At 36.4% G+C, this 14,538-nt stretch overlaps 1 protein-coding gene and 1 long non-coding RNA gene across 3 annotated transcripts; both read left to right on the top strand.

Annotated features, from left to right (window-relative positions):
* The first annotated feature begins 9,073 nt into the window (after positions 1-9,073).
* On the top strand, positions 9,074-10,009 carry LOC145063278 (uncharacterized). Of its 2 annotated transcripts, XR_013687904.1 has the most exons (4): positions 9,074-9,187; positions 9,281-9,371; positions 9,647-9,752; positions 9,847-10,009. It is a non-coding gene; the product is annotated as an uncharacterized LOC145063278 (long non-coding RNA). The 2 variants fall into 2 exon arrangements; XR_013687903.1 differs by having other exon boundaries at positions 9,091-9,371.
* A 1,043-nt stretch (positions 10,010-11,052) lies between these two features.
* Positions 11,053-14,307, top strand: BGLU41 (beta glucosidase 41). The gene is made up of 13 exons (XM_079008652.1): positions 11,053-11,210; positions 11,312-11,378; positions 11,492-11,550; positions 11,712-11,787; positions 11,888-11,959; positions 12,035-12,122; positions 12,214-12,469; positions 12,561-12,676; positions 12,804-13,027; positions 13,151-13,182; positions 13,325-13,427; positions 13,522-13,630; positions 13,864-14,307. The coding sequence occupies exons 1-13, from the start codon at positions 11,088-11,090 to the stop codon at positions 14,063-14,065; spliced, it is 1,527 nt and encodes a 508-aa protein (XP_078864778.1). The 5' UTR covers positions 11,053-11,087; the 3' UTR covers positions 14,066-14,307.
* The last annotated feature ends 231 nt before the right edge of the window (positions 14,308-14,538 follow it).

Below are 14,538 nucleotides of genomic sequence, written 5' to 3'. Positions count from 1 at the left end.
ACACTCATGAGTGCTCATAAGTTCTGAGTATTGGATTCAACCCGCGCTCATTGCAATCACTTCATGTATTTTATCACGAGTGATCATGAGACGATAATATCTTATATTCTTCAAACCTAGAGATATGAGTTGTTACTATGAGTTGGTTGTACATTGATTGCACGAAAACGCATTTGGTAACTCGGTGCTATAAAACGTGCCTTTGTGTATGATTCAACAAGTAGTAGAACAAGCCATATGAGTCGAAGTTTATCCATTCCTTTTACCTACGGGATAAAAGCGATATCTATGGGCCCCTCGATGATTTGATGATGACAAATGGAAGTGCTCGGCCGGGCCAGGACTGATTTGATTTGTTCAATTAGTCAGTCGTCATAAATTGGAAATCGGGAAACAACAAATGGACTTAGAGAATGATTTTAATCCATGTCTCAGTCCATATGATATCTAGAATGGAGGAATATATGATCCCTTATCTAATGGACAAGTTCGTTGACAAGATCAGAGTTTGATAGCGGCTTTAAGAGCTACGATTGCCAGTTAGGTTTGAAGTCATACGCAATAATAGTTTTAGACTTATCCAAGTGGGAGACTGTTGGATTAATGTCTAAGTCCATAACTATATTTGGTATGTACTTGACCCGACCCGACATGGTCCATTTGGGTTGCACTTCACCGACACAATTTATATGGATAATCTTTTGAGAATAGTATGTTTATGATTAATATTAATATATTATAAGTTCTAATATATTAATATGGAATCATATTATTTAATTAGTATTGATCAAGAATTAATTTATAATTAATTAAGTGATCAAAAGGAACTAATTAAATATGGACTCTTATATATATGGAATGGGCCAAGTTCATTTAGGTTGGGCTAAGCTTTCATGGATAGTCCATGGAGTGTTTAACCCATGGATCCTAGGAAATGAAAGGTCATGGGTATTAGGGTTTAACCCTAATCCTCCATACTATATAAAGATGTCCTTGGTTGGTGAAATTGGCACTAGTGTGGTACACTAAGAAGGGCTAGCCAATTTCACTAGAGAGAACCAAGTATCCATATTCTCTAAAGTCTTCCGAGGTGTTTTGGTGATTTTTGATTCCATTTGAGGCTTCCACACTATTGGGGCTAAGCTCTTAAAGCTTGAAGACATCAAGCTACATCAAAAGGTATGTCATCTAACTAGTACTTTGTAGCATAAGAACTTCATAATATGCTAGTTAGGATTAAAGCCTTGGAAAGTTCTTATTTGCATGTATTATAGAGAAAACATAGATCCAAGGTTTATAGGGTTGCATGTACACCATACGAGTGTTAGAATGCTCAAAACCCAACAGCATGCACGTAAAGTTTGCAACTTTACGTGATAAGCATGCCCTAGAAGCTTGGATCTGTGATTTGGAGCCGTTGCATGGCTCAAATCAAGTCTATATGGGAAAAGGACTGAATGGACTCGGCGAGTCGCAAGGTTGACTCGGTGAGTCATATGAAGATAGCCGTGGACTCGACGAGTTGGATGAGCAGCTCGGCGAGTCCGATGAAGATTTCCATAGACTCGACGAGTTGTTCGTACAACTCAGCGAGTCGGATGAGTTTTCTCGATTAAAGTAGAGTTTGAGTGGAGTAGCTTCATTCCTTCTTAGTTACACGTAAAGTTAGCAACTTTATGTGTTCAGATGGTCCCAGGAGCTTGGATCTACGAGTTAGATGCTCTGGAAAGGATTAGAATAGATTGTATGGAATCTGCACGCTAGGACTCGGCGAGTTGTTCTTCGGACTCGACAAGTCGAGTTGCGAGTCCCCCGTCTTTCTTCGATTTGCGAGTTCAGGGTGAATCAGTGAGTGCGAAAGGGACTCGGTGAGTCAAAGTCAGAGTTAGTAATGGAGGGACTCGGCGAGTCTGCACCCTGACTCGGTGAGTCCGGTCAACTAGAAGTTGACTTTGACCAGGGGTAGAATAGTCATTTTACCCTGAGGGCATTTATAAGTACCTGATCTAGTGTTTTTGGGATTTGTAGCCGGACAGTTCCGGAGCAGCAGTCAGCCACTTTTAGAGTTAGCATCTCAGCAGCCAGCATTACGAAGTGAGTTTCCTTCCAGTAGGAACAGGTCTACGGCCACCATGTCGACCCGTTTAGTTAGCAGTAGTTCCGGACCCAGGTCCGATGCAGTAGATAGAGTGCTTGATGTCTTTGTGATTCAAGCATGTTGTGTGTTCCGGACTCTGGTTCGATGCAGTATGCAGTATATATGTTCATGCTAGTTGATATGTTTATGTTATGCTATGTTCAGTCAGTTCTGGACTTCGGTCCGATGCAGTTAGTTCCGGACTTCGGTCCGATGCAGTGGGCAATGCCCAATATGTGCTTTATATGTTATGGTATGGTATGTGGTAGTATGGGGGCTCACTAAGCTTCGTGCTTACAGCTTTCAGTTCTGGTTTCAGGTACTTCCGTTAATAAAGGGAAGAGCTCGGGATGATGGCATCGCAAACACCACAGCTTCAACTTTTTATCCTGGGAGTTTATTTCAGATACTATGATATGTTGATACAGTTCTTTGTCATGACGCATCTATTATAACTTTTTGAGATTTGTGACGTACGGTTTCATTATATATTATGGATGATTGTTAGCGTTTAGTACTATTTAAACAAAAAAAATTTGGGTCGTATTTTGGGTCGTTACACCAGGGGTATTTCTTGCACGTAAAATGAGGTAAAACGGGAGAGAGAAAAGAAATTTGGCAACCAAACTCAGCTGCCTTCATGTTCTATTTATCGTGCTGAAGTCTGCCGCTAATGCAGGGCGTTCCCTAAATGAACGCAGGGCGTTCCCTTCGAACGCGGTGCATAAGAGCGGGGTTCCGATCCTATCTCTTATCCGTTGAGTCAACATCGACGTGGCCAATCCAGAGCCAAGCACTGAACGCAGGGCGTTCCCACTTTGGGATGCGTGCCTCGAACTTCAAAAATTCATAACTTTCGCATATGATCTCCGTTTTCGATGTTCTTTATATCCACGCGTAGGTGAGATTATGTTCTACAACTTTCGTTTAGACTTCGTTGGCTAATTTTGACTTTATTTTTATTATATTATTTTTAGTAGGCCGGGACAGGAAGACTCCGTTAGAAATTATAACTTCTTCATCCGATGTCCGTTTTCGTTTGTCTTTTCATTGTTGGACTAATATCGACGAGATCTTCGATTCTCGTTTAGATTGTTTCGGCCAAAACTCACTTGATCTCAAATCCAAACTTCAGGCTACATACCGCTAAGTCGAAACTTAGAAAAATCATAACTTCCTAATACGAAGTCAGATTTGGACGTTCTTTTTATGCATGCTCTCGGTTTAACAAACTCTACAACATTCATTTAGATCACTAAGGCTAAAAATCATTTTATCGTAAATTCACTTTTTACGTCACACAGCGTCGTGCCGGTTCTGTCGCGAAACTTTAACAGGTCATAACTTCTTCGTTATAACTCGGATTTCGGCGTTCTTTATATGCACGAAAACCTTGTGACATATACTAAAACTTGGTTATGATTATTCATTCTAAACACTCTTCTACCAAAAAGTCATTTTTGACGCTTATCGTCTCTAAATTGACTAGCCCGGATGTACGGGCGTTACAATTATCTCCCCCTTAGGATGATTACGTCCCGGAATCATCAACGAAAACAGGAATTGTATAATGATTCCATACATTATCTTTTCATCCTAGGTAATAATCCTAACTTCTATGTTTCTTCGAATGAGTATCTAACTCTTGGACTTCTTGACTGCATGCGATGCTCAATCTTGCACCTGCTCTTCGTACTATGTTGGAATTTCAATCGTAACCTACGAGTTACAAAATAAATCCTTATTGAGGACTCCTTCTTCTTCTTAGGATAAGTACTTTCCTTTATCTATTGTAACAGATCGATGGGTCGTGTTCTAATGGCGTCTCATAGTATGATGCAACGCTTAGACTCAAGTCTCATAGAGTTAAATTTCAGAATGAAATATACCTTCCTTCATATTCTAATGTGATATGATCACATTTTTGCATGTAGCATTTCTAGCTACAAGCTTCCTTAACAACGAGTGTGATGCTATTGATTGCATTGATTTCAATCTTCTGACTTAGGTCAGATGTTACATCGAACTTGGTTCTCTGAACCACGTAACAAACTCATCGTAGTCGGACTCAATTTGATATGACCACTAGGGTCGGAATAACAATCATCTCAATTCATTACCGAAACAATGGTAACGACATACTTGAATAAAAACGAGTCCAATCACTAGCTTCTTGGTAACCTTGTGACTTTCCCCGATCCAAGCGTGAGTCCTGTGCTTCCAGTAGTATAGATCTCTACTACTATTCACACCTACTAATACTCGTCCCAAGTATTGTCTCGCAGTCCCCAAGTCCTAAAATCACGAAACAATTTAACACATACTAATGTGTCTAATTAATCATACAAATTTTCCTAGACTATACTAGGACTTCTTCCATGTGCATCTTCACTCATCAATTCTACTTCAAATCGGTTGGTGGTGGAAATTCCAGATGATGGGACAACTTCAAGAATTACACCAGTCGTTCCATCATCCTGCCAATCGAAGGTGTACTTCAGACGTACCGTGCTCCTTTAAACGTACTGTTATTTTATCAACATAAACTAAAGGCAAGATACCACCTTCGATATCTTCTGATAGGTGTCATTCAATACATCAGATAACAAAACCAGGGTTTATATTAACTCTTGAAACTATTATACAAAAGTTAAAGTTCACCCTATACTATGCGTCTAATAGGTTACACTTCCTGATACAGACTATATCTTGATATGATGTCTTCATTCTTGAATCCTCGCGTTGTTTTCTGCTTCATCAAGGATCATGTGGAATACCTTTGGCTTTGCTGGTTCATTCTTCTTTGGGCAATCTCTAGAAAAATCCCCTTCTTTGTTAAATCCGTAGCACACCTTCTTGTCGGATGTGCACTTGTTGGCGTAATGACCTTTCATTCCACATTTGTAGCAAGTCACCTCTTCGTCGCATCTCTCATAATGCTTCAGTGGTACAGTTGGCTTTGTAGCTTCTTCCCTCTTTGGGCAGTCTTGCTTGAAGTGCCCTTCTTCATTACATTTGTAACATACCCTTTCGTTGAATGTACATTCATCGGCGTAATGCCCATGCTTTCCACACTTAAAACATGTCACCTCCTCACCACTTTTCCTAGAGTTTTTCTTTTTGAATTTCCCGCATCATTTTTCTTTACCTCCTCTTTTTCTAGACTTTGAGAACATGTTGCTCTTGTCATACCTTGAAGACCCCTCAAATTTCCCCTTCTTGCCAACTTCAACCTTGTTGGCGATACTATCGTTGATCACTTCTTCGACTGACTTAGCAACCCCGATAGTTATCTCATAAGTAGGTGCATGGCGTATTGGCACAGTAAGTTCGTCCTTACTTTGTTGAAGTAAACGCCTTATTTCTTCCATATGATGATCCAACATCATTCGCACCATTGTGTATACTCCCGCCATCGTGATTGGCTCAGGTGCAGCTGTTAGTTCTAGTGCACTCCCAATCATTTGTGGCTCAGACTGCGGGTTGTCGTTTCCCAATCCACTTTGTGTGTTTTCCATTTCGATCTATACACCAAATTAGGTGAATTTAGATCTCTATTTCGATAGACGTTCAAATCATCCTTATCACTCTGAAACGTTTACATGCTAGTTCTAATATCGTAGTCGTACGCTTATAATCCTAAACACATAAGGTTCCCAGATCTGGTCAGCAACAGACCATAGATCCGAACAAAAAATTTCATATATGGCAAACATATAACATTTAACACATAAAAGCATTTTAGGCATCTTTCCTAAAATATACTAGTGCTCGTGCCTAAAATATGGCAGACACTCATCTCACAATCTTCACTTATCATTCTAAGTTTAAGTCTAGAAATCCTACAAATTCCTAGTTCGCTTAAACTAATGCTCTGATACCAACTGTGACATCCCCAATTTCACGGCCAGAAAAGACCGACTTGTTTATGCTTTGTTTTATAAAATCAGAGTAATCCTTTGATTAAAAGAGTTGCGGAATTTGTTCTCAAAACAAAATATGATAAAATTTATCAAAACATTTCTGAAAGAGAATGTATTTTCATTAAATAACAAAATCTCGGGATGTCATGTTCCGATACAGACCAAAAGCATAAACAGTACAATACAGACCTTACAACAATTATTTATAACTATTGGTCTATAATCCAAAATCTCTCGTCAAGTCATCCGACTTATACTCTTGTGTCATTACCTGTAATACAAAGAAAACTGAGTGGGTCAAAGTTGGAAGCCTGGTGAGCATATAGGGTTTTCAACCCACAATGTTATATCATATAAATGTATATATATTATAACTCACAAACTTATACAATTTCACCATACAAAACAACTTTTATCCCACCCCGTCGATCCTCACAATGACACAATCTAATCTCTCGTATCAAAATTTACCTCTTTATCTGATCCCTACTCACGGATCTAAAACTAACCTCTTGATTTGACCCATACTCCTGGATCTAAAACTAATCTCATGATCTAATCCATACTCCCGGATCTAAAACTGTTCCCAATCCATACTCTCGGACTAGGGACAATTAACTATGTCTTAATCCATACTCCCGGATTAATAACAAGTTTATCTCGTTTATTGACAGTATCGTTTTCGAGACCCCTCTCGCAATACGTGCCAATGGGTTTTTAGAGTATACCGGTGAACATCAAGTTCACAACACCTACAAGTTGCGAGCCTACTAGTGTTCCACTGGACTGTCTAGAATAGTCTGTGGTTGTCATCCCTACTCTGCTGAATGACGGGGGGGGGGGGGGGGGGAGGGGGCATCGTTTGGGTAAAGGTTTTACTCATTTTTCACCTGTCACCCTCATCTCAAGATCTATATCACCTTTTATCTCCTTATCCAACTCATCTTTTATCACACACCAACTATCTTATCTACCCATGTTCTACCTAACATATTTGTAGATATAAAATACATATACAATTTAACTCATTTAAAAACTATATAAACATCCATTCCACACTCATCTCAAATAAATAAACCATATATAAACACATAGCATGTTTCTCAGAGCAAATACTTCATATTTTATGTGTTAGAAGAAAGTGACTACACATTCACTCATAACATAGACATAATACATTCAACCAAGACTTGTATTAAAATCGTGTTTATGAAAGGGACTATACACTCACTTGATAAGACGATGATCGAAAAGCACCTCGTCTCTTAAAATAATATTCTTTGCTGAAATCGGGATGTTTTCTCCAAAACCGGGCTTCACGCAGGCAGAGTTTCGGCTCGAAAACTATTTTTTTCTCGGGATCTTTAGGGCTTCGGGTATTGAGCACGTTCTGAAGTGAGGAGTTCAGATCTGGACTCCTCTAGGCCCTCATGGACATAAAGTTCTCAACTTTATCAAGTTTTGGCCGTTCTCCATTCCCTAAACCTCTTTCTAAGACTAGTTTTGGGTGTTTTAGCCTCTTGAAGCCTTGCATGCATGTGAAGTTGGCAACTTTATGTGGTAACTACACCCTATGAGGCTAGATCTATAGTTTGGCGCCTTGGTTTCACTTAAAAGCATCTAAATGAGAAAAGGGCTGAAGGAACTCGACGAGTTGCATAGCCAACTTGACGAGTTGGTTAGGGTTTTCCCGATCTTTTGGACACTGCATGGACTTGACGAGTTGTTTGGTAACTCGACGAATTGACTCGAGTTTTCAGTTTTTGAGTTTTGAAGGAACTCGACGAGTCAGTAGATGAACTCAATGAGTTGGGTCAACATGGACTGCTGACCTTGATCGTTGACTTTGACTTTGACCAAGGGTTGACCAAGTTTGACTTCTGAGGGTACTTTGGTAATTTGGGTCTTGATAGAATTTGTCTTATGATGATTGTAGGTGGTTGAGTTTGGAACTGTATTTGGGAGTTTGACATTATCTTCCAGTGCTACTTGAGAGGTGAGTTTACCACACTATACTAATAGGGTCGAAGGCACCAAAGCCGAATCTTTTGGATTGTTATCCTGGTTATCGCATGATGATATGCTTAGTGATCTGTTAGATCTGTATCTTGGTATATAGGATGATGTTATGTTTAGTGACCTATTAGGTCGGTATCCTGGTATATAGGATGATGTTATGTGACCTGTTAGGTGGGTATCCTAGTATATAGGATAATGCTATGATTAGTGATCTGTTAGATCGGTCTGACTGTTTGTACATGTTAGCATTTGTTATCTATATGTTGATTGTATGTTTGGTGGGGGATTGAGGCGGTCCTGCTTTGTGCTGTAGGCCAACATACCCAAGGCGGCCCGTATAGACTACATGCCCAATGGGGATACCAGTCAGGACGAATGCCCGGAGAACCGTCCAGACACGCTGAAGGCTTGGTAGCGCGGACCAGACATGCTGAAGGTTCTGAGAGTGGGCCAGATAGACTAAAGGCCCAGTGAGGGTGGTCCAGACATACTGCAGACTCTGTATGCATGCTGTTTGTTATGATATTGTTATGGTTTGTATGACGTTGGTATTTTGGGGGAACTCACTAAGCTTCAGGCTTACAGTTTTGGATTTTGTTTCAGGTACTTCGGATGATCGCGGGAAGGCGAAGGCTTGATCGTGCACCTCCTCACATTTTATGATCTTGGGATACTCTGAAATGGAATGGAACTATTTTGAAAACATTTTGTAATAAATAATGGTTTTTGAATGCTTGAAAAAGTTTTGAATTTTCATGAATTTTATGGATGTTAAATTTCTATTTTTTATATTTATATTAATACATTTTCAGTTTAAAAAAAAAAAAAAAAAGGAATTAAGCTACCCATCTTATCACTCCACCCGTTCTCTATCTATCTATCTATCTATCTATCTATCTATCTATCTATCTATCACACACACATCTTTTTCTTCACCTTCATCCGCAACTCAAAAATATCTCACAAACACATAAATACATCGGAGAGGAAAAACCTAGAAGTCACCACTTCAGCATCGAGGAATTCACAATTTCAGCATCTCGATTCACCACTTCCTCTTTATTTTCTATTCATCCCAGTCCTCTGTATTTTTCTGTTCATCTCGCAGGTAAAACAATTAGAACTGCGCCATCGTACATGACTTTTCTAACAAGAATCAACTTGATTTTATGAGCCATGTCTTGTGATTTAAACTACACAGTATATTCTTTCGAGTAAAATTCGTTTCAAGGTCCGATTTTGAGGTTTTCTTGTCCGATTCTGAGGAAGAAGATGGTGCTTAGTTGTTGGAGGTTCGTGTTTATATTGTGATGATTTAAATTCTTTAACTGGGTTTCTTAAAGGTTTTTCCTTTTTTGCAAAAATGATGTGAATTTGTAGCTACATAAAGTGTTTGTTGAATTGTCTGAATGAGTTTTCATTACCCTTCCTATAAACAATCATCGTATGTTAATTTAATTGGCATTTTCCTCTTGTTTAAGTTACACCCTTACAAAAGTACTTACTGACATCATGCCTCGTGAAAAAAATGAACATTTTATTGTGTGGATGTGTGTTTGATTAATAGGGGAAGAAGATGACGATCGAGAAATGGGTGTCATTTGTCAAAGGTTTTTCAGCAGGAAAGAGAGTTGCCATCTGAGTTTTTTCTTCATTCGAGTTTCAAGTTGCAGGTAAGCTATGCGCAAGTTGATGTTAATGCTTCACTGACTCTTATTCCAATTTTGACATGGATTTATTTGAGTTTTTTTTTTCATTTGATTCCAGGTTGAATGCTGGTGTTACTCGATGAGAATGAGAAAGAGAGTCAAAGAGAGAAAGAAAGTCAAGAGAGAGAGAAAGAGAGAGAGAGATGGGGGAGGGTAGCTGAATTTGTTTTTTTTTATTATTTCTAAATTGAAAATATATTAATATAGATTTAAAAAAAGAAAAAGAGAAATTAAAATGATAAAATAGTCCTTTTAATTTGTTTATGGATTAAAACACAAAAAAAACTTTGATTTTGAACCTTATGCAAGTGAAAAAGTTTTTGAATTCCATAATAATTCTGTTTAAATTGAAATATGAACCTTAAACTTTATTATTATTTTTATTATTATTTTAAAGCTTTGTGTAGGCCACCCCTCCTTTTTTTTTATGACATTTGGTGATTTCTTATTTACTTTTTTTGGGTTTATGTAAAAATGAAAAATTAAATGTATTTTTTTTTTCAAATTTTCATGACTATTAATTTTGTAGAGAATCCTATTATAAAATTTTGATTTTTTCAGTTTTTTTACAAATAAAAAAATTATGACAAAATCAAAATGGATGAAAAAAATAAAATCGTAGAATATTTAAAGATTTAGAGAATTCTCTGTCTGTGACTAATCTTTTTTATATGTAAACGAGGTTAATTTATTTGCCACAACTTTTTATTTTACTAAATATTGCTAAATTCAACTCACCTAAATAAAATAAAACGAAGTTACTTGTCATTTAAAAACGATCAGAGTATACATTCGTAATTCGTCGTAATTGCTAGTTGCTACCTACCCTTACCTCTCTCCTACGTTAATCCTTATCGCATATCATTTTATAAATTTCATTTCTAAATAATAAGATGCTTAAATTTTTTTTTAATTGTTTTATAGTGAAGAATAAAAAAAAGTCATGTAGTTATTTCTATTATTTTAAAAGTCGTGTTTTAAAAGACAAATTTCTAAATAATAAAATGCTTAAAAACAATTTAAATTGTTTTATAGTGAAGAATAAAAAAAAGTCATGTAGTTATTTCTTTTATTTTAAAAGCCGTGTTTTAAAAGACAATAATAAACGATATCGACAGGACAAATTCTACCGCTTCGGATCATCCATCATCCTTGCTTATCCGACGCGTCATCTCCACGCATCGTCACATCCTTCATTTCTCTTGATTTTGCTATTTAAATATTATCATACACTCAACGTCACTATCGGCATTTATAAATACTTCCACGCCATAAACATTATGCAAACATCAAACCTTCATGAAACCGATTTTACTTCTTTCGCTGTTGCTTACAACAGCTATGTTCTTGAGATCGGAATCTACAAGCCGAGCTGATTTCCCAGATGGATTTACATTCGGAACTGCTTCTTCTGCCTATCAGGTTTGTCTTACTTTTTTTTTTTTCTCAATCGTTTCAGACATTTACTCGAGCATGTTGTGTGCATACTAGAGATATTTAACAGGGTCGTTTATTTATGGCAGTTTGAAGGAGCAGTTGACGAAGGAAATAAAGGAGATAGCATCTGGGATACTTTCTCAAGGCTACCTGGTAAGCAGAGTTCAATTCTCTTCCCGTTTTTAACACTTTACACGAACTTGATTACTTGAACATGTATTTGTAACTGGATATGGCTAATTCAACGGTGATGGTGATACTTACAGGACGGATATTGGACTTCAGCAATGCGGATCAGGCTGTCGATCAATATCATCGCTTCAAGGTTCAAATTTCTCGAATTAAGCAAGCATCGATGTCAAAACTTAACTTCTACTCCAGTCAATATTCGATTCCTTTCTTTATTTTGATTACAACCGATCAAATATTAAACGAATTCAGCATCGTTGACTCGATGTAAACAATATTTTTATTTTCTATCATCAGACCGATATCGACTTGATGAAGAATCTGGGAATGGATGCTTATAGATTCTCAATATCATGGTCAAGAATATTTCCAAGTAAATTTACTAATCACCTTAATGATTCTATAATAATATGATATACTGTCGATTTCTTTGAAAGCGGCAGATAAACTAAAACGTATTTCAATGTTAACAGATGGAACAGGCAAACCGAATCCTCAAGGGATTGAATACTATAACAACCTCATTGATTCTTTATTGGAAAAAGGTCATTTTCACTCAATTTGCATCAAAAACCATATGAAATAATAGTATATGATCCCGATGAACATGTTTCTTTCAGGAATCCAGCCATATGCAACTTTGTATCACTGGGATCTTCCACAAACACTTGAAGATAAATACGAAGGATGGTTGAACACTCAGATAATGTAAGCAAGTTAATTACTATTTACTATTTACCTTAATAAACAGTAAATATCTTAAAAAGAAACTTACAGAAATCAATCATGTGTTTTGCAGAGAGGATTTTAAGCATTATGCTTTTACATGTTTTGAAGAATTTGGTGATAGAGTGAAACATTGGATCACCTTCAATGAGCCTCATGGTTTTGCAATTCAAGGCTATGATTATGGTATTCAAGCACCAGGGAGATGCTCTTTTCTATTCCATCTATTATGTAAGAAGGGAAAATCATCTGAGGAACCTTACATTGTAGCTCACAACATTCTGCTTTCTCATGCCACTGTTTACCATGGCTACCATGATCATTTCAAGGTATATCTTCAACCAAATTTGTAGGAAAAAAGAAAGAAAGCAATGATACTGTGTTTATATGAATGAATATCTTGATTTGTGTAATTTTCAGGCAAAACAAGGAGGTGTAATTGGGATATCATTAGATATCAAATGGTATGAACCTTTTTCTGAATCTGATGAAGATCAAGAAGCTGCAACTCGAGCAATGGATTTTGGACTTGGCTGGTAATTTTTTAATTTTTAACCAGATTGATTTATTAAAAAAAAAAAGAAAAAAGAAAAAGAGAAAAAGAAGATTGTTATTTGGGGGTAAAACCAATCTCACTGTGTAACGCAGAGTAAAGTGCATCAGGTTTCTTGATCCTCTTCTTCTTGGAAACTATCCTCTTTCTATGCAAACGCTAGTAGATGAAAGATTACCAGAAATCACCCCTGAAGTTTCAGAGTTTCTAATTGGCACCCTGGACTTTGTTGGAATTAACCATTACACCTCATTATACGCTAAAAATGATAAAACAAGAATCCGGAAATTCATACTCAAAGATGCTTCAACTGATGCTGCTGTCATTACACCTTGTAAGATTTTTAAGTAAAGATACATTCCCATTTCATATTTTCAAACAAAAATCAAGTTTCATAACTTAAAAATGAAATTTTGTTTATTCTTAACTTATTAATTTGTATTCCTGTGTAATGTAGCTTCAAGAAACGGAAAATCCATTGGAGAAAAGGTAACCTTCAATTGTGGCATTTTGATGGAGAAATCATACAGAAAAACTTAAGGACAAATTACAAAATTGTCCGAAATATAATAATTTTTTAAGTAATTCCCCAAAAAACTTATGAAATATAATTATCAATATCATTTTTCAGGGTACTTCTACTTGGTTACATATAGTGCCATGGGGTTTGAGAAAATTAGCGATATATATAAAAGAAAAATACGAGAATCCACCAGTAATCATCACTGAAAATGGTATATATCTCATTTAAAGACTCATAACCCAAATGTTTTTACTTCAATTCATGACATATTTATAATTTATATATTAAAAACTCAAATCTTTCAGGTATGGATGACCCAAATAAATCTAGTATAGATTTACAAGAGGCATTGCAGGATGACAAGAGAATAAATTACCATAGGGACTACTTATCAAACCTATCAGCTGCTATTAGGTAAATATCAACCTACTTTACTCTCACTACCATACTTTTACCTTTTTACCCCTAATAGCAACATACTTGGTATTTACATTTCTTCATCAATAATATGCATAACTTTCACTAATGATATGGGAAATATCCTTCATTTGTTACATATTGGTAAATAAATGTGAGTAAGTTGCTATTATGTGTAAAAAGACGCAATTACCCTTGAACAAAGTAAAAGAGTTGTGATTAATGCACAGGGAAGATGGTTGTGATGTGCGTGGTTATTTTGTGTGGTCACTTCTTGATAACTGGGAATGGAATTATGGGTATACGATTAGATTTGGATTGTATTATGTGGATTACAAGAATAATCTCACAAGAATTCCAAAGAAATCTGTTGATTGGTTTAAAAGTGTTCTTAAATTGGAGGAGAATATTACAACCTCATTTGCAACATAACAGGGAAGAAGACAGGATTATAGAAGTGTATATGAAAACATATGTGTATGTAACCCCCTTGTGTTCTTGAACATTGTGTAATTTGTAAAGTTGTTGATATAAAGTTGAAAACATAGTTAGCAACAAGGGGGTCCTTGGTCCTAATGTCATGGTTATAACAAAGCTAAGTGTTCCAAAAAACAAGAATAAATATGTACTCTATGTTCAATTAGTATCCAATGTATGATTGTATTAGTAATCCATTCTATTGGTAATTTATGGATACTTCAAAAATAAAACGCAAAATAAGTTGCAATCAAAAAGGGCTAATGGGAGGATTATGGAGGACCAATGTTAAGGGATGAGAGAAGGAAGTGGAAGTGCGAAATATTATCTTAAATGTGATTAAGAATAAGAAAAAAAAAAGATAGCTAAATATAAAATGACATAGAAAGATATTTAGATGCATAATTAAAAACTAATAATTAAAAACT

The sequence above is a fragment of the Lactuca serriola genome, chromosome 7, assembly GCF_051521515.1.
Source record: "Lactuca serriola cultivar US96UC23 chromosome 7, Lser_US96UC23_V15, whole genome shotgun sequence".
Taxonomy (NCBI): Eukaryota; Viridiplantae; Streptophyta; class Magnoliopsida; order Asterales; family Asteraceae; genus Lactuca; species Lactuca serriola.
The sequence above is the reverse complement of the archived record's forward strand: the minus strand, read 5'-3'. Positions and strand labels throughout refer to the sequence as shown.